At 38.5% G+C, this 26,303-nt stretch overlaps 1 protein-coding gene across 1 annotated transcript in view; it reads right to left on the reverse strand.

Moving 5' to 3' along the window:
* The window catches only part of hpse2 (heparanase 2 (inactive)), a 56,315-nt gene extending 31,977 nt beyond the window's left edge, over positions 1-24,338 (reverse strand). The window contains exons 1-3 of the mRNA XM_022763488.1: positions 24,058-24,338; positions 20,350-20,504; positions 19,334-19,495 (exon numbers count right to left, since the gene is read on the reverse strand). Coding sequence (XP_022619209.1) covers positions 19,334-19,495; positions 20,350-20,504; positions 24,058-24,338 — 598 coding nt within the window. The remainder of the gene's footprint in view (positions 1-19,333; positions 19,496-20,349; positions 20,505-24,057) is intronic.
* Positions 24,339-26,303: the final 1,965 nt, after the last annotated feature.

Consider the following 26,303-nt stretch of genomic DNA (forward strand, 5'->3'; position numbering starts at 1 on the left):
TACTGCCCCTGAACCATCAAAGAGTTTGGACATAAAACAATGTCTGCAGCCCTTCCCACAAAACACCTGCTTAGGCTGCAAACACAGTGCAGTTCACTGATTACTCATCCACAGGAAGAACATTTTTAAGTTCTCAGCAAATGCCTCTTTTACCACCTGGAAATTCATTATGTTCAAAAAACAAAAGACTGGAAAAACAAGGGCAAACAAAACATTTGTTTTGGGGTATTTAAGACATTTGCAACATTCCCAGCTCAAGAGGAGTATCTTTGATCCCAGACCATGTGATGGATGAGGGTTATGGAGACCAGATCCCAAGCAGGGCAGCAAAGCAAACATAGGGTATCCCAGACTCCGTTTCACTGCTAGAATAATCACCATAATCACAGCAATCATCTTCCACTCTCAAACTATATCCAAACACATTACTTATCCTTCAGTTAAACAGGAGGGTCTGTCTTCAGCTGAACGAGTAGAGCCAGATTAAACAGTTACAGAATTACCACCTTGCATTACAACAGTTTTATAGGTAATTATACATTCGTAATATCAGATGCCGGGAAAAGTTACGAAATGTTTTTAAGAATGCTACTATGTAGTGAATTGATCACAATGACTATGTAAGCCATGAGTTATTTTGTAATTTAAATATAATGACATATAATTAACCTAATTAAATATAATTGAATGACTGATGGGATAACATTTTAAAAATATATGTAATAATTTCATTATTAGTCTCAGATAATACCTGTACAAATGTGACAAAATGTTTGCCAATGAGTTTAAGCCAAGGAAATACTTTCAGTCCTTTAACATGTAAAATAGCCAGATTTGCACATTTAGATTATTTGTAAATATGTATGAAATGCACATTATACAGTCCATGTATAGCTTACATTTCTTAATGTATAGCCACTAATTTCGCAGTTTAGGGTAATCAAAGAACAATTTTCAAAGATTTAAACTTTAAATCCATCAGCAGGATTACGCAAAGAGTTCTGAACCGGTTTGCACCAAACTTGGTGGAGCGATGGGGCATGGGCCAGGGAAGAACCCCTTCAGTTTTGGCGCAGGTCCGGTTAAAGGCGCAGACCCAGGATTATCACTTTCCTGAACATTGCAAGATAGAGCTTTTTTGACATTTCTTCTATTTATCAGGAAATAACGTATGGATTTTCATATTAAAAAAATCAGACATATTTATGGTGTTGAGATCTATGACTTTGTACAATTTGGAGCAGAAAGACGTGTGGTATTGTTTGGCCTTGGCAGAGGTATACGCACTGCTGAGTGCCATTCTACTTATCACTGTGGTAAAAATAATGATGTGGCGCAACAGCAATGCAGCTCATGTAAAAAGAAAGACACAAATCATCACATTTCCTCCTCAAAATACTGGCGAGTATAGGACAAACACTACAGGGGGCACCTGCCTCTGCCAATCGGACAGTCTCTCTTCCCATAACTCTAAACTTTTAAGTCCCATTTGAGTTTCTGCAGCAACCTGTTATAACAAGACTGGGACTTGTCCCAGCACTCTGATGTATATTCCTGCCAGATGTTTGTGGAGAAAGAGGAGACTTTTTCCAACCATTCACCTTAATAAATATCTCCCAAAGTCTCAAACCATCTTTTCATCAGTCTTGTTGTCCTGCTGAGTTTTCCTGAGCCTGACTGTTGAGCAGCTAATGCTCCATCATAAAGATCTGAGCACATTTCCACACTTGAAAACATTTTTTTTCTTCATTTGTGTTTTCCAGCTACACTAGGAAGTGTTGGCAGAGGTTTGCACAGAGGTGAAACTTTCATTTGTTTTATTATTATGTTTTGTTCAACTAGTTCATTTACATTTTTGAGGTTTGGAAAATGACAGCCTGCTTTAGTGCTTTCACACTTACTTGCACTGGTGCTTTCAACTTTCAAACCATATTGTACACGAAATCATGAATAAGTTGAATGCTAAATCAATCACACATATTTTTTTTTCTGTTTTACAAATAAATACCAATTCATTTACACCCACTGCAGGAAACATCAAAAAATATACTTTTCTGTCAAAGTGTTACTGCAGAAGAATGCGTCTGAATAAACACTTTTAGTATTTATTTGTTCCATTCATTTGCACAATTTAGAAAATAATATAACCACGAAAAATCAGTCCAAATAAATCAAGGAAAGCAAAAAAAATGTGTCCTTAAAATTTCTAACCCTTAATACAGATGTAGTGATTTTATGTCAGTTCACGTTGGGTTTAGTCTCTGTCATAATGACCAACAACAATAATTATAATTGAACAGTGACAGAGCCATTAGAGGGAATAAAGAAATGTCACTATAAATTTATATAGGGCAAAAACCATGATTAATGTTTATGTTGGTTCTGGACTTGTTTATATTCTACAATAGTGTGAACCAATCTACTCTGATGGTGTTTACATTTTCATACTGAATTATCTCCGCAGGATGTTTGTGGCAACATGATACAAATGTCACTTGGATATATCTGAATATTTGCACAGCCTCTGTTAAAATGTGTTTTAATTTGTAAAAAAAATGAGCTGATGCTGAAAATGGAGCACAATTAACTAAACAAAAGCAAATTCCACAGACTAGAAGTGTAACATTGATATTTAGCAAGTCTGTAAAATGAGTCAACAGAAACATTGCAGATGACACCAGGAATATGTAAGAGTCAGCTTATATGCAATAAGGTGCATTTTAAAGGGATTTAAGTCAGCACAGAGCAACCGGTTCACATCTGGTGAGAATAAGATGTTTAGGTTACATCTGGAGCATTTCAAAATTGTTTCATGTTGGGAGGAGAAGAACCTCAGAGGAGGTTTTATAAGATGAAAGGTGTCCTGTAATATCTTTAATGTATACTCTTACTGTTACTGTTAAACAGAGATCACAGGAAACCAAACATCTGAATCATCTAACTCCAATGGATTATTCAAACTCTCTAATGATATTCTTCGTGCATTTTGTTATAATGTTTTAAATAAATGTATATGAAGACCTTGGATTAGAAAGCATTAACTTGCAACTAAGATCACCCTTGACAAATCTGAGTCAAAAATCAATCCGATGTTTATACTATTGTGCCAATGATTTTCCTTGTTTTGCATTTTGATTCACTCTTACTTTCAAAGGTGTAACTTACTAATAATGAACAGCGATTGATAACTTTTGCTAATGTGTCCATGGTGGAAAACATCGCTCTTATTTTGAAACTCCTGGTTGACTTACACCTGAAAGCTACGCAGGCTTAAGACAAAGAAGAAGCAAACTTCGGTAAACTGGTAAAAAAACAAACAAAAACAAATGCGGATAACAGTTATCACATCAAAACAGAATCACCTGCAGGATCACTTTAGTTAGTGCTCAGATTCTAATGTTGGTGTGAATGTGTAGGCACTCTCCTTGGCTTGGCACTGTTCCACAGACTTTTCTGGACCTACAGTGAAGGATTCTGAAGGCAGTGGAGTTCAGTAAGGAGAGAACAAGCGATGAAGAGCCAGGCTATTAGGGTTGCGAGTGGGGCATGCTGGCTACATCAGCCCCCAGGTTTCCTACTCTGCCAGGCGAAGAACCAGGCCAAGCCAAGCCAGCCAAACATCTGCTCCTGGTTAGAGGTGTCGGCTCCTGCCATTCACAGCAGAGGTTCAAAACCTCAGGGAAAGGTTTCACTTGGCCTCTTCTTGCCTGGGCCACTGCAAGCAGTCCTGTGTGCTCCCTAAGGGAATGCTGGTCTGAGGAAAATACCACAGAAAATTCAATTCCATTTTACCTTTCCGTGCTTCACTCCTCTGACCAAGGCAAATTTCATTACACACTTATGGACTCATAAAATTCCTTCAATAACATAGCGCTGTGTCCTGCAGACCAGAGTTCCTTCAGAATCAAACAGCTTCAGAGTAAAAGGGCTTGGAGGGCAACCAGCCATGATCCAATCATAACTCTCGTCCAGTTCTTTCTTTCCCTCTTCCATCATTTTGCTTTCTTTATTCCTTTTTTTGTTTTATTTTTTAATTTCTTTACAACACATAAACAGCTCTATATTAGAGTTGAGACATAAATCAAATATGTTTTAAATGAGCGGCACTGCTTAAAGTGATGAAAGGCCATAAAATAGTTTACATATTTTCTCTGTCATCTTGTAACCATACATCAGCTGGCATCTAATAAAATCTCCAAATAAAAACCCAAGGCACCAATTATGGGATACTTATGCCAATTAACAAAAACAGAAACAAAGAGAGACTTTGGCAAATGAGAAAGAAAACAATTTGGTCACACATATAACATTAAGCTTCCATTACTGCTCTAATGAGACTATAAACTTGTCGGAGGTGTCTGATCTTAAGACGTAGCCAAACCGCTATCTGTTGTTGGTCTCAGTAAAAGTAGGTTACCATCCCAACAGCCGAGCCTAAACTGGCTTCCATATGTGTCTGCCCAAGTTTCTTGCATATTTTTTTAGATTCACAAACAAAAAAATATTCAGGCTCTGACAGAGATGTGGGTTCAGATTTAATGACTTATTCAAAACTCTATCTGACCTAAAAACACAGAGCCTATCATGCTTCTCATTTCAGTTTATAAAATTTTAAAAGTTTAAACAAAAAGCCACGCAATAATCCATTACTACCCAAAGCTGTTGAGTAATCAGCATCTTTCACAACAAACAGATATGCAAATATTTCAATGTCAGGCAATTGTGCTGTGAAGTCAGTTTCCTTTTGAGACTTCAGCTTTCAGCTGTTTCCTGGAACTCTGGATTATGTTGTTTGGTTACCGGGTTGTTTGTTATTTAGCTGTTTGTTTGACAACGTCTGCACTGAATCATTGTTTTGGAAGATAGCTGGGCACCTGTAGGGTTGAAGTTTCAAGAAGAAAACAGGAAATAAGGCCCTTGCTGAGATTTTTACACAGATGCATAAGTGGTTTGATGTTGGTGGTGAGTAAGAAAGACAATACGTGCCAAATACCTGCTGATAAAGCTGACAGGTAATTAAACTTATCGAATCTTCCCCTATGCAGCTGTTCAACTGTTAACAATGTGCTTCCTCTACAGCTGAGCATGATGTTACATATTCATTTTGCATGATAGGAATTTGAGAGAATAAATGTGTCAGTTTGACACTGAACCATCTTATTTAATAGATAAACCAGTGCCAACAAAGAAGCCCTGCAGGCATGTCAGGAGATGTTGCGTGAACACAACAATTCAAGATTGCATTATCAGTGAGGCACAAATTTTGGTTAGAGTGGAGGAAAAATGTTCTTGTCCTTCATTTGAACTTGAATGCGGCTTTGGGGAAGAACATCCAAGTTACCGGCGCATTGAGACCACATTTTTCCATCTGTCATCCATCCTCACCTCACTACTATTCTGTCTGAAATTAATCTCTATAAATATCAGTGATTATTTCCGGGGTTTTTAAGACCCTGGAGTGACACAGAGGGGAAGAAAAACATCTCTTGAGTCTCATGCTCATCAATATCATTTTACCATTTTTTACTTTCATTTTTTTTAACAAGCAACAGACGGATGTTTTCAGAGCACCGCAGACACCATCTAACACACGGAATAATTAGGAGGTAGCTTCTTCACATATCCCTCTGAGGCACATACATGTTTTCTTTTCATGTGAGGGTCAGAGGACAGGCACAGCCAGCAGCGATGCCTCTGGAGCAGGTAGAGCTTTAGTCTCTTTCTCAACACTTCAACAAGGACGGACATGTTTTCTCAATTACTGTGTTTTTTTCCTTGTTGATTTTTTTATAGAACAATGTGAAAGTTATTTAATAGTTTTAGACACAAAATCTAATTGTAGATTTAATCTAAATGAAATTAAGAATTATTCTATATGGTATATTATATAGTATAGTCAGTTATATTTAGAAATATGTACTTTTTGAAGCTTGGGAAATAATGTGAAACATGCATGGCTCTGTTTTCCATCTGTAAGTGTCAGAGGTAACCAGAAATTGACGCCAGTTTCTTAGTGGCTTATGAAAGGTTTTTGGAAACACCCTTTTTTATTAAAGATGTTTTCTTTAGAGAGCTCTGACGATGTTATTTGTGCTCTGAGGCTGTTGGGGAGTCTAACAAGTGTGAAGCTACTGAACCCTAAGCACATGTTTGCTCAACCTTGAAGGCACAGTTTTACACCACAGGTGTCGGCAGAGCCTTTAGCTGGGAGCATCTCTAAACTTGCTGGGATGGTAAAAACATTGGTTTAGGGAAGAACTGAAAACACTCTTTGTTGGTCTCATACATGGAAAAATGTTTTATTCATCTTTAAATTTTCTTCTTTCTTTGCTCTTTTTCTTCCTTCTCTTTTTTTCCATCTGTCTGTTGCTGTTATTTCACTTTTCACTCCTTCCATCCCCCTTTCCCTTCCCTCTCTCTCCTCGCTCTTAATCTAACTTTGTTCCCTCCTGCTCTTGTTTTCTCATTCTGAGGGCTGAGAGCTGCGCTGTGAATCTCCAACACAGCAGGACACCATGGTGTGATAGATGGCCTCTGACAAGGTCCAACACAATCCAACCAGCCATATGCTCCGAGTGAAAAAAACAGCAGAATTAAAGAGGATTCACAAGTGGCCAGAAGAGAAACATGCCAAACTCTTATGCAAGCAACAGTTTCTGGAGTTTACAATAATATATGTGGGGGGCTTTGACACTGCGAGATTAATGTCCCTGGTGCTGGAGTACAAACACTGGCGGGCATTTCCTCAGTAGGCAAACTCACACATTCAGGGAAATGATTTAAAAGAGGAGAAACAATCAATTTTATCAAAAGGAATAATTCAAACTACGATAGAAAACTTAAGCGCAGTTACCATGGTGGATACAAACTAGATGAAGACCAGATTATGGAGAAGAAAAGAGGAAGGATGTACCGTGTTAATAGCTAGTTGAATTAAAATACATCTTGTGATTTTGAAAATACTTGAATTAAATATCCAACCTGTGTATCATTTCTTGTAAAACAAATTTACTGTTGCAAATTAATATTACAGAAAGGTCATCTCTTGGACACAAGGTTGCAAGAAAAAGAGTGCATTTACATAAGTTACATTTAGTCAGAGAAAAAAAAAAGAGGTGACAAGTTATATACGAAGATATCCATACTGATGATGACTGATCAACTCTCGATTAGAGTGTATTCTCTCACTATGAGGAAAGGGTTATGCTTCCCTTGAACACACACACCCACACATGCATACAGAAAAGCCGCAAACATTTGTGTGACACTAATGAGTGTGTTAAATTCAAGTGTAAGTGATTGAAAGAAGTGCAACATTTTTAAACACCAGGTCAAATCACATCTCTAAACAGTGGTTACAGCTTCCTAACCGCTTACTACCCCCTACTTCCAGTACAAACTTTAATACCAACGAATACATATGGAGAGGCACACACAGACACATACACACATGAACATATGCACACATGAACACACACACACACACACACACACACACACACACACACACACACAGGGCAATCTCATAAACAACGAATGACAGCCTGAGAGTCAAATTAAGGAAATAAAATGTGTCTCACTGGTAATGAAGGAGGCATGTTTCCCCTCAGGATAACAACTTCATCTGGATCCATACGGAGCTGAGACACACACACACACACACACACACACACACACACACACACAAACACACTCACACTCAAGAGGTACTAGAATTCCTGCTACACGTCCATCCCATTGGTACAAACTGGCTCAGAAAAGTAAAGAACACAGTGCCATGATTTGAAATTTGATACTAAACGTATGTTTTCTACAGTTCTGAGGAAAAATGTGGAGGTTGGATGTCATGCCAAACAATCATAGGAAAGGAAGGACTGCTTTCAAACATTTCCCATGCATCAGGCTATTAAAATGACATTCATTTGCAGGTTGCTGGCACTTGTCTCAGGGCATATTGCAAGCACATGGAATTGCATGTTATGTCCATCCATGATTTAAACAGTCTAGGTATTCTTTCGATCAAGAAAAAAAAAAAAAAACAGACACTTCTGGGTCTGTGAAGGCCATGTGGAAAGAGTAAAAGGAAAAAAGCAGGCAATATGGCAATCAAGAGTTTGTCACACTGAGCTGACATCACTGTGTATAATTGTAAACTGACAAGTAAGACTGAAAAAGAACATGTAATAAATCCAGCCAAATACATAAAATATAAAGTCGTGTAATTTTATAATGTATTCACGTTCTAACAGAGCTCCTTTGTCTGAAGATACTATTATGTGTTACATTGTAAAAATCTTCAGTGGTGTGCCGCAGGGATTCCCTTTTCTTTGTCACTGTGTACATGAGCATGAATAATCTATTATAATCTATTGTTATTTTAATAGAGATACACTTAAAATGAACATGACTTTAAACACAACAGTGCAAAACACATACACATGGTGGCCAAGAGGGTAAATGCAGTGAACTAAATCCTTGAAAACCACATATGTAGCTTAAAATTTAGTTGCAGAGATAGCTTTGAATAAACCACAAAACAAATGAGCATGTCTCGTTTTACACAGACAGCTACTTGCAATTTAAGTCAGTAGGTTTATTTAGCTCACAAAATTTCCTCAGCTGTGGAAATGATGAAGTTCTTCATGATTTAATGTTCAAATTTATTAACTCCATTATTGATATAAGGATCTCTCTTTTTCTTTTTCTGTTTTTTTACTAAAGCACTGGTTTGTTCGGTAGCTGCCAGGCAGGTTTGGCTCTGGTGGCCAGACGCAGACAGCCATTGGCTTCGGTGTTCCATGCAACCACCACATTGCCAAGATTTCAATTTGCTGTCCCTGGTTCATGCCAACAGCATCTTTCAAAGCACTCCTCGTCTGGATCTAATACATAATCATCAGTGTGTTGATTATTGGTATTGTGTAATCTTATGCCACAAATAATTAGCCATGAAACCCTAAAACCAAACTGGGCAGAATCCAAAGCCAATTAGGTATAGGAAGCCTAGCCTAGTTTCATGGATTCCTTTATAGTCTTAGATCAGCTTTATAAGATGCTGTTTGTATCAGCAATCTCTGATGATATCCAACCATCAGCCATTACTATATCTCCTCCTCTTACTGTGCCCCTCATGCTCCCTTTCTCTCTTTTGTCAATTATTTAGAAGTTGAAACAGGAGAATTTGATAAATATTTTATACTCTATACTCTACAAGAATCTTGCAATCACAAAAAGCAGTAGCTTTGTTTTATTTAACAAATTAAAAAAACATTGACTTAATCCATACAAAGGAGTTCAGTTGAAATAGTTTTGCTTCATCTATAACTAAAATATAGGCGTAAAGAGAATTAAAAAGTGCTAAAATGAAAAAAAAGGATTTAACTTCTAGAGACAAATTGATATCTGGATTTATTTGGAACAAGAAAACCCTTCAAATACATAGAGGCATGTTACAGTCTGCACCATCAACACAGCCGACTATCTCTCCCTAATTTTATTACTGTGCTGTTAACATAAGGATTATGTTATATTGGTTGGAGTTTCCATCCCATGGCACTGCCCCCAAATGGTTACAACTGGAGAACCTATGCTCTTCCTTATATGCCCCGCTCTGCTCAAAATTTCCCCCATCTGAACCTGTATCCAGGTACACTTCAAATCAGATTGTGAAGCATTCTTTTAACATCTGGACACAGTTCAGACAATTCTTTTCACTCAACGACCTCTCAATCTAAGCTCCTATAGTGAAAAATCACCTATTTACAGAATCAATTATAGATGGAGCTTCTGATGTGTGGGTTAGAAGAGGGGTCACCACAATAAGAGATCTTTTTATTGATTGCTTTCATATCCTTTGATTAGTTAATGCACAATTTTAATATCTTCCACTCTCATTTTTTTTTCATATATTTTTGCATCTCTGTAGTTGTATATCAGCACCCTCCACTTATTTCCCATCACAAACACCCAGCTGTTTTTAGATTCTAATAATCAGAATTTTGTCTTGAACTACTGAACCATGTTTTCTGTTTTGTTTAACCCTGTAAGTGCATGTGCCCAATATAAATCAAAGCAAAGGAAGAAAAGATTTGAGATTTCTTTGTTCTTTGTCAATCTCTGCCAATGCATGATCGTGAAACCACTGACCCAGCCCTGTAGTAAAGTGCCTCAACTGAGAACTGTTGTCTCCCATCTCTGACTAACTCTTCCTCATCTAAGAAACTTCATCTTCATCATATCAGGTAAAATTTCTGCCTTACAGATTCCATTTTCCTTATTAAACTGACACAATTTTAAACCCTTTCTTTTGTTAAGGAATCAGTGGGAGGAAGATGTGGGGACGATATACAATTATCCAGTTCAAGGTTTCACATTCACATTTTCCTCACAGGTCTAAAGTAAAACTAACTAATTTCATGCCGATTGTCGACCCTATGTGTGACCGATGCAGGCAAAAACCAGCCACCTTTTCACATATGTTTTGGTTTTGTCCAAAACTAAATAGTTTCTGGCAATGAACATTCAAAACCTTTTCAGATGTTTTGGAGGTATCTATAGAACCTTCTGCTACTACTGCAGTATTTGATGTAGCGCCACAAGATATATGGTTTAGTCGCAAGGCAAAAAATATGATAGCTTTGGCATCCATTTTATCTAGACAACTTATAGAGCTTAAATGGAACGACAAATTCCCTCCAACCTTTAAGCTATGGATTAAAGACCTTGTGTGTCCAAAGGTCTGAGACCACTTTCCCATTCAAGTGAATGGGAAATGAATGTATGTGCTTATCCAACTGTATCTGTGATTTGAATTTTGTATGAGTTTAAATACAACTAAAAAGACCTTGAGCAAAAAAAAAAGATTTGACTGCTAATTTGTGAGGTTAGAAATTAATATAAAACCTCTCTCCTCAAAACAAACATTTAAAATTCATCAATATACATTAACATTAATATCACTTCACCCAACTGTGTGGACAATTTGGAGACAGAAATCTCTCTGTTGAATAGGTTTGAATATATGTTTGGAAGCAGTGTTTATGATCCATGTATAATGTTCCAAAACATCGTCACAACATAATGTATTTGTATAAAAGCACTGCTTACAGCAGAAATATGATTTTCGACTCTCTCATTCTTGGCAGTACAGCACAGCAAAGTTCCAGGTCCTTTTCCTTTAATAGTACAGTAAAGCAAACAGTCGGGCAAGCTGTAATATTTAAAAACATACACACAACCTTTAATGTTCTTTGTTTTACCGGTGGTCTTTCCAAGATCCACAATGACTGCTCATATCCAATAATATCATTATGGATATCAACAAATCAAAGCAGATTATATTCATTCTCCTGCCGTCACGGCAACTGGCTGTACTGCAGTGTTACAGTGTGGAACTTGGCAGGAGAAACTCATAAATCTGCATTCAGCAGTGAGCTGAAGATGGACCGGGTACTGAAGCAGCTGCAACACCAAAAACTGAATCCATCACAATTTACGCCTTGTGTGTGAGTGTGAACGTGCACATTCACTGAGGGAATTTTAAACAAAAAGATAAGGCAGACAGACGGTGCAGAAACAATTCTACTTCTTCCTTACAAAAGAGATTTAAACATGAGATTAAGGAAAGAGTGGATAAAAGGCTGGGAGGAGTCATATAGCAGAACTAATAGGAAGGATGGAGCATGTTTCCCACTGTTGCAAGAAAATATGTTTTGATTTTCAAATGAGTAAAAACAGAGAGTTATAACTAGAGGCCCTCTGACTGTAGACAGCTGTGCCAGTTTGTTTTGATGAAAACATTTTAAAGCCATTCACAGATGTTTAGTAAATTCCCCTTTCTGTGCCTGCTCCTTATGTTTGTCTTTCCACATTTTTAACCTTCTGCCTTTCTGTATGTCCTGTTTAGTGACTCACAATGCTTTTTGTCAGGGACATAAATTACACTGCAGTATTCTCCATTATTATTCTCCATTATTGATTAAGTTGTGCACATTGAAATTCTGATGTGATAATTGAGACAAAGCAATAGTAAAATTTTGAAATGTATGGCGAATTTAGGGAAATATTGTGGACAGGCCAAAAAACATCTATGTTTAAGTTATGGTCAGGATAGCTTTAGATTTAGATTTAGAAACCTAAAACAGTTGGTTATGATTAGAAAATATTTTGTTAACGCTTAATAAAAAGGTGAAGGTTAATTGCAGGTCTGCGATGAGATGCAAACCCCAGTGTCTTGCATGACGGTCAGATGTGCTACACGCCCATTCACTGAACACCGTGAGCTGCAGATTCAGCAAATAAGGATCTACCACCTCCCGTCAATGCCAGAATGCGCATTATGGACGTCAGCACATTTGGGATAAATGTTCAATTTAAGTTAAAGGACCAAGGTTTGTGCAGAATATCATATTCGATATTCCTAAACATGTTTTCATAATAGTTAGTAGTGGTTTTGTTAGAAGGTGCTCTTGAGTGATTCCTCTTTTAGAGCCTGACACATTGCACCGCCATGTTTCTACAGCAGCCCAGAACGGACAAGCCAAGCTCTCCTACATACTTGGAAAGGGAGGGGTGAAGGTACAGGTATTCAGTTGGTTGCAATCTGCAACCCGACCGCTAGCTTCCACTAAATCCTACGCACTGGTCCTTTAAACTTCGGACACAAAATCTGGTGGAAAAATAGCAATCTGGCTTGTGCTCAGGAGTTCGTAGCCACTATATCTGACCCGAATGCGTTGAATCTTCTACCGTTACCATGGTGATCAAAGTCCAAATCAGTATTTGAATACTGCATTTTTTTTAAAATTATATTTGCATTAACCACAAACCCCCTTATTAGTTATTCTGAGCCAAGGACATTTAATCTTACTGATAGTTTTGTGCATCACAGCTTTCATCTAAGACTACCAGCACTGACTCTGGGACAGTGACATGTGACCATGTGACAGGCCTACAAGTTACAACTACACTAGCAAGATGTTGAAGAAGAAGTCACACATCTGGAATAACTTGACCCCTGAAAAGACAAGTGCCAGATATGCCAAAGGAAATAGGCATATCACAAATGTACGAGTTTAGCAAATCACCTGTAACTGTAAATCACAGCTTAGCCATCTTTTCTTAAACCGAGTAACTGATTAGCTGATGGTAGTGCAACCTGCATGCTAACAAAGTACCCTGGTCAAAGCTTCTAATATTCAGTGGTAATTCTCACTGAAGCTTCAAAGTAGCTAGCCCTAGTAGCTACTACCTCAGCTGAAAGTAATGCCCTTTCTCTGTTGCACTTGCACATGTTGTGAGAGCAGGGTTACATTAGTATTGCTTCCCAATTCCTATGTCTTTTCTATATTGTCACTCTTCTCATGTTTCCTTTCAATGGGGGCCTGCAGCTCTCAGTGAGAGGCTCCTGGCTGTGATGGCTTCACCCCTATGTCAGTTCAAAGAGAGGGGCTCAAGTATTAGTGTCTGATGTACTCTCAGCAATGTTTACATAAATTTAACAACTGATTAGACACTGTAAACATTCGTGTCACTTGATACTACACCTGTGAGATCAGACTAAGAAAGAGAGAAAGAGGAAAGTCTAAATCATGATGTTAGGCTGCATACCATCTACCTGCTCATGAAGCCAACTTTGACTCATCTAACATTAAAATTATGCTCTTTAATCCGATGCCTCTGATCAAAACTTTTACACTAATTTATTTACATTTCTGAAATTACAAAATGTACATCTTCTCTCCATGAACCACCTGAACCTGTCCCATTTTCAAATCCTGCTTATCTCCCATCTAGGTTATCGAGCTCCCTCCTGAGGAGATGCCCTACTTAGCCCCTCCATCTCATCCAGATAGCTCCTCTTCCCAACCTTGCCTGCCCCTCTCTTCATCGATGTCCAGTAGCTGCCTGTGTCCAAAAACATAGAACACCTGGCCCAATAAAGCCTTGCAGCTAGAGGGAACTTATCACTTATAATCTTGTTCTTTTTAATATATTTTTAAACATAATTTAAAGTATTACTTATTTTTTCCTTAATTATGACGTTGCACTAATACGTACATGATTAGGAGTTCTTTTTTTCTTTACTATAGTTCTGTAAAGGAATTCCAACTATTAGAAATGGTGTACTTATGTAGGCATAACAGGAGTCATCTTTGGAAAATCAAAGAAAACATTTAAAGAGAAATCCTTGATATGTCCAAAAGAAATAGCAAAACAAGTTTCCAATTCACTGTCTCATGAGCAGCTGCAGACCTTATAACTGATAACATCCTATGTTTGACTCTTGCTTCTCCAGTTTCTCTGTTTTGGAAAGATTTTCTTCTTGTCAGTGTTCACAAATATTGATCGGCTGGCCTTAGATGACAAGAATAACACAGTATAGGAATTCCTAAATTGAGTTGTGTTTATTCTTTGAGCCTCAAACACACGGACGAGGCCTTTGAGGTCACAAGTTGAACGGATCGACTCCCTCATTCTCTGAAGTATCAAATAAACATAGGACTTTCTCATGCAGTCACAATATACACAGCTAAACTAACAGTAAACATGAAAGAGAAAATGAGGGAGAGGTGTTAAGTTGTGGAGAAGAGGGAACTGATGGAAGCAGGGGTAGAGAGAATTGAAGAAGTGATCCTTGATGGAGGGATATATTCCTGCAGGGAGACATGAGACAATGCTGACCATGACCTTGTCTGAGCTCAGGGTATTTTCACAGCCTAATTTCCTTGCTGAATGTGTGTGTGCATATGTGCACGTGTGTGTGTGTTAGCTCGGACTGGCCCCATTATTGATAGCTCTAACAAGCCTGGGTCAAAGGTCAGACAGTGGTGAGTGGAAAAGGATGGAGCAAGACTGTTAAAGGTCCTTCAAACACCACCTGCCTTCAGACACACACACACACACACACACACACACACACACACACACACACACACACACACACAAACACACACACACACACATGCAGAGTGAATCTTGGCTGATTGTTACCAGACCATATTTAAACAAATGCCTAGTGCCTCTGTATCCCAGTGCCTCTCCACCACAGAGATGAGAGGCCTTTACACAGATTCTAGTTTACACAACATACTTGGAGTTCAACTGAGTGTAATAATGAGACCATAATGCAAACATAGTCACTCTTTCAGAACTTATTTCAGAGTTATTTCCCCACTAAAACACTTGATGCAAGTTAAACTTCACTACAGACTACTTTTTGTGCCATGAAAAGAAAACAGCAGCTCCACCTTCACAGTCTTTGAAAAATATTCTTCAGACTTTTGAACAACATTCCCCAGGGGCAGACCTGCAGCTTGTGTCTGTGCCTGGAAGAATGAGAGTTTCTGTGAGAACACTTCACAGTAAATCAGCTTTGGGTAAATAAAGACCTTCTGCTTGCCCCCCCCCCCCCCCCCCCCCCCCCCCCCCCCCCTCCCCACCAACCAGTCTGATAACAACTATGGCACCTGCTCAAAAGCAGTACGGCGCCACTCTCTGTCTCTCAACTACACTTCTACAGCATAATAGGAACCATTACAGCAGAAGTTCACATTTAAAGAGAAAATCCTCCATAGGGTCCTAATCAATCAGATAAATGATGCAATATGTCTACTATGTGGGAAAATAACATTCAGTGGTGATTCATTATCACCATACGTTTTTCGCATTTAATCATTAATTATAGTTAGTACAACAGTAGAATAAGCTTAAAGGAGCTATTCATATTTTATTATCAGTAAATCATTATAATGTTTATCTATACTTCACCATCACCGAAGACTGGCAGCCTCTGTGGCCAATGCTGCAGCAGAGCAAAGTGAGCAAGTGGTAACATCCTCTTTGTGACAGGAAGCAGCGGGTTTATGGGAAATGTGGTCTTAATTTTAAGAGACATTAGCACTGTACCACATGTGTAAGACATAGATTGGAAACCTGAACTCTGTTCCAAATTAGAACTGAATCCAAAATCCCATTATCAGGTCCCTGTAAAAAAAACTGAATTTCGGTTCTGCTTATGGGTCCCTACATGCAATAACCCTTTATTATGGCAAACAAAGGCATATCTGCAAGGACGTACGTAGCTATCTGTCAGGACCTGCATTAACGCAATAGCGCGTCCATTTGTGTAGATACGAGCTAGCATGCACGGCCAACATCACAACAGTGTGAAAGATGTACCACGAGAGAGAGAAGGGAGGGAGGTCCACCCTTCCATCTTCTTTCCATTTAAAAATTGTATCACTACACATTTCAGTCTGGACAAGCAGCCTGTGTTCAATATTCCCTCACTCAAAAGAGAGTTCATTATATATCGCACACGCTCTCCAGGTCTCTGCCTTTCTCCATTAATCACTAGCTCACACACATACACACAAACATGTAGATGCCTGGCAACTCACACCCTCTCTGTGTGCATCTGCTCTAGATTAATCTTTATCTATTATTCTTTTTTTAATGCACATCTGCATATGTTTTTATTATATGCATTTAGTAAACACTAGTAAATAGTAAACACTATTAAATACATTTTATTAATACATTCAGTTTTAATACTTACATTTAGATTTTAGCCATTTAATAAGCCAATTTAGTAATACAGTCTGCACAACTATAGAATAAACTAAATACTAGAAAGTAGTGAATAGTATTTGAAATATATTAAATACTATTTACTTTGTGGATATCCAGTTAACAGTTAAAAGAACAAGATAAAAAGATAATTTTGCTATCAAACATTTGACCTCTTTTTTTTTTTTTTACATTTTGGAATCAAAACAGGGAATTGGAATAAGCAAAATCTGAATCTTTTCTGAATGTGAAGATTTTCCAGTTAGATTAGTAGTCGTCAGTTCAAGCCATTAATCGACTATTCATAGCATGTTTCTGATATTAATTTAATTAATGGGTCTCAGAATTGTGGATCCCACTGTATATTTTTGGGGGGCATCAGAAAAGTCAAAGGCAGAGAAAGAAAGCCATAAAAGACATTGTTAACACTGTGCTACATTACAGAGAAATACAAAACTGTAATAATGAGCCTTTAAAATAGCAATTTTACAAGCATGTGCACGAAGCAAGCCATCTGATAAAGACACTGGCAAAAGCAGTAATGATTCTGAATGTGTCCGAACAACCAGCAAGGAGACGACATTTTGTTGCTGTATTTGTCACACTGAACTTGTAACACCAAGACAATTTAGAGAGAAATATTTATCTCCGCTATCTAACATCAACAAGTGGCCATGCTAAGTGGCTAACTTCATGCTACTTCCATGTTTGAAATGATAAGCCATGTTTGAGGTTGACGAATGATAGGAAAATGTTTTCCTGCAGAGTTTGCATGTCACTTTCCTGTGGTCATCCTTTACCCTCACAAAATCATCCTACACTTTTGATTTCCTGCCCATTATCTTATAACCACAGGGACCAGTCATGTAAAAGATGTCTGACTAACTGTGTGGCTGAGTGTCACAACTTCTTGAGGAGTTTGATTTTTTTCCTTACAACCAACTGACCAATCAAAACTTGGTCGACTAAGACTCTTCTCATCAACTAATGTTTTGCAAACTATTAGATGGAAGCCCTCGACTTCAGTTAATGTATTATTGTACATATCATTTCAATACTGTCTTCTGTAGGTCTTAAAAGCAGTGTTATAGTGACATGTTATAATTTTCTGTACTTATCTGTTTCTGCTGAATGAATTAAACACTGAACCTGAATAGCCATCATATCCACATTACTAATGCTTGTACTGTTTCTCAAAAAATCCGTTTATGTAAACACCATCTGAACACAACCCAAAAAAATCACTATCAGTATGTTTAATCAAATATATATATATATATATATATATAAGACATTTCAACATGCTGGGCCTACATGGAACATCCTGAAGTTCCCGTGGGGACAAAATTTTAGACTGCAAGCGCCTTAGTGCCTTGTAGCATATTGGCAACACTACAGAATTAATGACAGGGTGCTACACTACAGGACTCCTGACCTGAACTTGTGAACTGACGCCTCACACCGGCAAGTCAAAATTCTTCTTGTATGTATGTATTTTCCTACTTTGATAAATGCAACAAGTCCATGTTCTGACTGTTGCACTTGAGACTATTTGAAAATACACAGCCGATACATGTTCACCTCCTTCATTCATACGGCAACACACAGAGAGTCACTTTGTTCCATCGAAGGGAGACCATCTGAAAATATGCAAAGCACATTGCAGACCCTCTCATGCAAGGCCACTGCTTCTGTGTACAATGACCAAATGATTTAGTGACACATTGAACTTGGTTCACTCAAGGTAAATTTGGCTTCTTTGTTTTATGTAATTTATCAATGCCTTTTCAAAGCACATGGCCAAATACTTCCTATTCCTCTGGCTATACAGTGAACATGGGGTTCTGGACAATACCATCTCCAGACTTTTAACAATCTAAAGACTTTGTAAGTTTAACTTTTAGTACCACGTTGCAAAAAAGGTTTGATTAGGTTGCTGGTCAAATCCCAAGTTCACAATTATTTTTCCAGGAGTTTGGCTTTCAAGACTCACTTTCCGGGTGGTTCTCTGATTTGGAACAAAAACCTTGCCCACCCAAAAAGCACTTCCCACACACTGTCTTTTCAAGATCCTAAAGAGGACATGATGTATGTGTTTCAGTATGAGAAGACAACTGAATAGTAAAGTCTTAGAACAGCATTAAGTGTATTTTTCCACTGCTGTTGCTCTATTTTGCATTGGTCAGCAAAAGTTAAAGCTCATTTAATGCTAAATACACTTTTTGTAGCTTTGTTAGTTTTGTCATTGAGCTTCATGTCATTTTCTCTACTACTTTATCCAACCAACTAACTTATAACTTTTAAATAAAATCCATATAAAAGCTGTTAACTGATCATTTCTGTCAATAACAGACACAATTCTCATTTACACTCTTCTCCTGCAGTTCCTCATTTCCATCACAGTCAATCACAGCAACAGATAAGAAATGTAGCCCACCCAAACTCAGGACTCCAGAGTTCCTTCTGCGGTCAGGTTGAGTTAACTGTTACCAGTGAAAATGTCAGTGCTCTGTTTACTAGCCTCTGCTGCTGCACCCCTCTATCCATCCCCACATTCCTCCTTTACAAATTACATTTGTCATTCTGAAAGCTGATGGTTTACATTGGCATGCTTTGAACCTTCTGTGAGTGCACGCGTGCATGCACACATATGCATGTGCATGACACACAAAGTCCAAACTATGCTATGTGAACATGGACAACATGTTTCTTAGGGTGTGAGCATGTGCCAAAAAAAAATATTTTTGTGTGTGTGATCTCCTACCTGTTATTGTAATGTTGCTGTAGATGTTGGACAGTTGCTCTTTCAGCAGGACGAGCTGTGTGGTGGCAGCCTTCTCCCTCTGCAGCTCCAGCATTATGTCAGGATGGTTGGCCAGTTTGCAACCCTTCTGTTTGTCCAATGCAATGTCACTGCGCACTATATCTGCAAGCCAGCATAGAAAGCAGAAATTAATTAAACACTTATGATAATATTACAATAATAACATCGGTATGCTCAGTCCGTTTTAAATTTGACAACTTGTTAAACCTACAAAAGTCATTTTTAACACAATGTTACTTTTCAAATACAGACTATGTCAATGGTAATTGTGACAGATCATTTTTTAGTATGCAGTTGAAAAGTAACACAAATTTGTGTTATACCATTCTATACTCCATGTTACAAAAACAACATCCTTAGTGTCAACACTCAATTGGCATTTTATTAGGTACACCTAGCTAAAATTAATGCAATCTAATACAAGAGGGCTACAATAAGTCCTAACTTCATGGAGGTTATATTGTTGAGTTTTTGTTTAAACTGTTTTAAAGAGGTGTTTCGTGGTCATTTTGGAGGCTTTGTGGTGCAGCTAAATTACAGTCTATTGTGTTGTACTGAGAGTTGTTGCTCATTTTATGTTAACCCCATTTAGTGAGGTCAGACTAAATGCTAGAAGCACCTCTCTCTAAAACAGTTTTGATCAAAAGCCAAACACTATAAACTCAATGAAGGTGGGATTTACTGCGAGGGTGATGCATTCGTTTCAGCAAGGTGTCACTAATATAGTACTGGCAACTTATTGTGTCTTACAAGGAAATTGACGATGGCCAAAAGAAGTTAACAACGTAAGCTTTACAGGAAAGATAAATCCTGCTCCAAAATGTACTTTATGCGTCTGACACAGACACAAAGGGGACACACACGGACAGACGAGGACCAGTCTACGGCCATGTAAAAGTCCGTCACAAACACACACTGCGCCAGGAAAAAGGAAGAGAAACGTCTTGTCTATTCACCGTCCTCGTAGTTCTTCAGGTAGTAGTCTGGCCCCGGCCCTCTGAACTTAGCGAGGTTTTTCTGGTTGTTAAACTGCAGGAAGTCGGTCCGCTTTCCGCCAAAACGCAGAAAGGCAGGCGACAGGCCGCGCGCCATGGTCACGAGCCGCTTGGAGCTGAGGACACAGAGGAGAAAGAAAACATTCAGTGACTCTGCAAATACTAACGACAAACTCATAACTGTGCCTTATTAGAGTGTTACCTGCCTTTGTAGCTTCAGTTTATAATCACGGACGAATTTGGGAGGAGCAGAAACCGTGAAAACTAATTATTTAACCGTTATTCCGTTCTGTTTCCTTTATTTAGGACCTGTTATTTGAAACATTTAAAAAACGATTGCTTAAACAGATAAATAGATACAAAAATGTAATTTAACTTTGGTGTGGCTGTTGAAGCACCACAGGCCTAATCATAAAACATCTATCCAGTTTTTCTCCTTGACATCTGCAGGCCCGAGAAACAGACTGCGACTCCAACATGTGTCACCAGGTGAAAAAGGTTTTAAGAAGCAGCCACAGCTGGGAACGGAGCATTACAACAACGCATAGGCTATATGTGATGTTTACAGGACGGACGGGTTTACTCTCCACTAATTTAAATTTAGAGTTTAGGCTCCTATTTATAAAGATATAAAATTATGGGATTTTCTCAGAAATCTGTAGCTTATACTTTTATTTTCATCTGCCATAGACGACTGAAAACGGTCCGAATTTGTTGCTTTAATGCAACATATACTATACACTACAGAACACAAGTTTGAGAACACCTCGATTTTTCAGTTGTTACTGAAATATACGCACGTACGTGTAAAGTGTTTCTGGAATTAAATCACAGAACAAGTAAATAATAAAGATTAATAAAAGGAATCATGGAATCTTAGATCCTAAATTCAATTCAAAATCTTTGACTCAAACTCTTTGAGCCGAATACACTCGTGTAGTTCTTTCTACAATGGAAATGAAACTTTGTTTGGAAAGTTCGTCCCAACACTGTTGCAGAATTCCCCACAAATGTTTGCTTTGCTTTCACCTTCTGTCCAGTTTAGTGCCCTGACCCTCCGTGGGGTTTAAGTCTTGAGACTGTGCTGCTCTTTCATCATGTGAAGCCACCGTTTAGGTCTTTTCTTCTAATGTTTTAGGTCATTATCTTGCTGTACCTGACCAACCAGTTTGTCTTCCTTTGTTACTTATCTTTTTCTCACCATTCTGATAGATACATTATTACTTCCTGCAGTGCAGCATTGTCCTAATAAGAGAGTGTGGTAACACAGTTCGTTCCAATACGGCTTTTTGCACAAACAGAGTAAGTCATCGAGAAAGGTTTGGGCACCTGTAAGTCGTTGCTGTAAATTACACAATTTCTTAATCCCGAAAAGAGCTGTTTTCTATACAGTATACATGATTTTTCAGTTTTAAGTGACCTGTACTGAAAGACTGTTAAAAAACTAAAACTTTATAGTGCCACTGATAATAATAATAATGATATTAAAAAATTAATAGGCTATTTTAGGCTATAAACTGAAACACCATGAATGCAACATGAAAAATAGTAATTTAGCTGTAGGTGACATTTTAAAAAAGTTCATATCTAGCGTAGTTCATATGAAGCTTTACTGTTTTGAAAAGGAATAGGAGTACTTGAAAGACTTTTATTTTGTAATAAATCATCGACATGTCCATGATAGCCTACGTGGTATAAACACCAATCAATAAAATATCGGAAGATGGAAAAAGTTTCAGCCGGCAAGCCTGTCGACCGCAGACAGACCGTCTGTTGTTTAGTTTATTACAGCCTTCAGTGTAACCACTGTACCGGCGAGTCCATATAGGCCAATGCAAGCTAAGGCGGCACTGTGGCAAGGCCAGCCAAATGTGGGCCAACCAGGGGCCAAATATTCAAAAAATAAATGAATTGCTGATGAATGTGTCAGTCACGCTTGCACCTGCAGCTTCCCCAGCTCTCATGAGCCATGACTGTGGATAAGGAAACGCTACAGCTTGTCAAAACATAAATATAAAAACAGGAGACTTGAAGGAGCAAGCACTCCTAAAACAGAGGGATAAAAAATGTTAAAATTAACGTCAAGTTTAAATTAATTTCTGAAAGGTAAGCTGAGCTTTATCTGCCCTCTTGTCGTTGTTTAAGTTGTTGAATCTGCTGATGATATAATGTACTTGTGCACATTTCACGTGTGTGTGTTTTATGCACATGAGGAAGAGGTGTATGGTGTATAAGAGAGATATGCACTGGTATTATTTAGTTTGAGGAGCTGATATTGGACTATATGGAAAATAGCTCTGCTGTGATGATCCTGCTGTGAAGAACATGGACCCAGGTTATTTGAATTATTATGTAGACCTGTTTGGTGCCTTATTTATGCATGCCTCCATCTTGAACCATGTATAGGCTACTTGAATGCTGTTGACATTTTGAGCACACTAGCGTTGCAATAGACTATTTGCATTATGTGTATGGTATATAATCGTCATGTGTTGTTGTTGGTATTTACTTTATGTGTATGGCATATTGGCCTTTGTGTGTTACAAACAGAGCGGCAGCATAATTGTTTTTCGGCTCGAGCAAAAGAGTGTACTTGGTGAAGTTATATGTATGTATGTATGTAAGTATTTATGAAAAGACTGAACGATAAATAGGCTAACAAAGAACTTATGTCCAAGACAGTAATCGTGAATGGGATGGGGTGTGATGGAATTGAAAATTAAAAATGTTTCCCATATTTATAGTACAATGATAAAACAGTTTTGCAATAGTTTCCAGCTTCTGAAATGTACTAAAGATAAGGATGTAATAATATATAGATCATCTGTAGTAGATCATATTTGCCAATCTCTAACAACTATAGTGCGATTTAGAAGCTGAACTAATAAATGTTCCTGATACTATATTAAATCCATTCTAGCACCTGACGAGCTATATTATTCTTGACAGTGTAGTGGTTTAGTATAAACATGGAATTCTTGATACGTTATTTTGCCAAGTTTTGAATTTTAAAATGCCATGTTTCATAATCCATCAAAAACATGAAAACATGTGCAAGTTATAGTATCTACTGTGCAGTCAACTTTTTTTTTTTTACTAATCTGAGAAATGCACCGAATTGAAAAGTCACAAAAACGCATGGAAGTCAGTCAGAAATTCACCCTGCATTAAAAAAAATATTGAAACAATATGGTTGGCATTGGACTCAATAGTAATTGGATATTTTTGTGGTTCCAAGAAGAAGAAAAAATCAAACCTCAAAATTAGATTTACTTGTGAAACTGACATTCTTCATTGTAGAGTATAGACGGGTATGGGACACACATGTCCAGTGTTAATAGGCACACTGTATAGGCCTACTATCTGTATAAAGTTGCAAGAGCAATGAGCACAAAACGGATAGTCTTTTACCAACTGTTCACTTGCAACGCTGTCTTATTACATTCCTATCCTAAAGGCCTGGACTGGTCCGGTCTCCATGAAAATCATTGAGTAAGTGGATCAGTGGACCACTCAGTGCCCTGAGTGAGGAGGAAACGTGCTGGCTCATTCCATGACAATTTAGACAACGTGGCTGCGTGCGTAATGAATTAAGCAACTGCCAAACATTTAAGAGGTGGACAGCGATACAGATCGGTGTTACTGGTGAACGGCAAAGCTCTTTGGTACCTCAGAAAGTCCAGCCAACCGTCTTTGATGATCGAGGGGTCCAGCTGCAGAGAAAGGAAGTTGTCGTTGAGGACTCTGATCGGACTGCGGGTGTTGACATCCAGGAGAACCAGCGTCCTCTCCATGAAGCCCGGTCGCTTCCCACCGGCTGCAGATCCCTGATATGTAGAGGAGGAGGAAGAAGAGTAGGAGGAAGAGAGCACCGACTGCACCACCAAAGTAGCCAAAGATGCCAGCCACACCGAGGACCATGGGAACACGCACGGTGTGGACTTGGGCATCTTCTTGGTTTGGAGAGCAGGAGGATCAGTGCGCGTAATGAGGTCTAAAGGTGACAAGCAAAATAAAAACAACTGAACAAACTTTGCTGCTGCAAAGTTCGATGGTGGTTCTGTACCTCGGTCTCATCGATCTGGATCTGTCTTCCTGTCTAGTTGTCTCACCCCCTCTGCCCCCCGCCCCTCTGAGTATTTTTTTGGGAGCTGCTCACAAGAGCGCACGCCCCGAGCCAGCCTTCCCGGTTGTGAGAGCCAGAAGCTGGGAGGAGGAGAGGAGGCAGCACCGCCCCTCTAAGGTTCTCTGAGGTATGAGTACAAACTGCTCAAAAGTAGCTTCCTCAGCTCATATGGTTAACAATTTAATCCGAAGAGGTGAGGAGGGATTGTGTTCTAAATATTGAAGATGTACTAGTGTTTTCTGATGAAATAATTATCAAACTGTTTCTTTAAATCATGCATGAAATAGCACAACAATCGAAATATAATTTCATAATTTTGTATAAAAGTTAAGTTGAATCGAGCAATAAAGTGAAACCGAAGAATGCTCAGTATCAGCAGGTGGTTGCGCATATTTACATGTTATTAAGTTATTACGATGATGAGGAAAAGGCTTTCTGGATTGAAAAATGAGAACGCCATGTTGGCTGACGCACCGACTGCTCCTCTTATAAAGATAAGAATCTGTAATTAGTGGACAGATTATTATTCATTTGATGAAAGACATGATTGAGAGTAAAATGTTTAATACTCTCATATGAAAAAAACAACAACTCTAGAACGTGTTTATGGCTCAATTAAAGTCTGCGCAAAGGCCTAACCAGGGATGGAGCTCAGGTTTGGCCACTACATGTTCATTTCGATGACATGAACCCAAACGCACATCATACTAAGAGGTGACGACTGACAAAAGCTCACCGTGGCCCATACACACTACATCGTTGACTGCACATTGTAAATTAAATGTTCCAACAGAACATTCTGCTGTTAGGTCTACGAGAATCTCCAGGCTACACAATTCAAGAGAACAAAAGAAGGCCTGCTCCAAAACAAGAAAAGATGCAATCTTGTCAACAGGATATTTCATATGTCTCTGGGTACTGTAGACGCTTAAGTTGTTTTGACAAACACCTGATTTATTGCACATTTTTTAAGACCAAATGACATTTGGAGATGGCAACATGAACGTTTTGGCCCCCTTTAAAAAACATCCAAAACCAATGTGAGATTTAAGGTCTTACACATGGAACTCACCTATAAACTCATTACACGACTTTTAAGTCCAGATGTTATAGGGCACCGGCCCATTGTGATTCATCCAGAGTCCAAAAGTCTCCTCGGGCGCTCAGGGAAGCGAGGAGTGGTCGTTTAAGGTCACTGCTGTATCACAGACGAGCAGCAAACTACATGTGAGGAAAATGTAACGACTGTAGCCTGGTTTAATCTCTTCATCCCGGCCCACGACACCTAGTCACGACTACATAAAACCGCCAAATTATCCAAGGTGTTAACATTTCAGCTTCTACACACGAAGGGTTCCCATTAAAGGCGTTGAAAGTGTCTAGCAGGCTGTGCTTTCTAATGACGCCTCTGGAAAAATGATTCTGTAATTCTCCAGCTCAACATGAGAAGTGTATGAGATGTGCAGCTTGGGGTCACACCTGAGTGTCAGATACACTTCCGTAGCACTGTTGTGATACAAAAATGAAACCGACATGTACAGTATCTGAGATTTCTGTAATGTATGTATGTATTATGTAATCCAACATTATCTTTTTCCTTTTTTATCCGTCCTCTTGTCAGCAGAGGTTCATACAGCAGATCAGCAGAAAACCCAAAGGTCCACTGACTCATGTTGACATTTTGGCGCAGCAAGACGTCATATAGCCTGGTTACCATGTGGTTTCAATATAATCAAAGTTGTTGTTTGCAGTAGAAACGTATTTAACTGTTATATATTTACAAAGGCTC

This window comes from Seriola dumerili, unplaced genomic scaffold (genome assembly GCF_002260705.1).
Source record: "Seriola dumerili isolate Sdu_G_001 unplaced genomic scaffold, Sdu_1.0 BDQW01000478.1, whole genome shotgun sequence".
In the NCBI taxonomy this organism is placed as follows: Eukaryota; Metazoa; Chordata; class Actinopteri; order Carangiformes; family Carangidae; genus Seriola; species Seriola dumerili.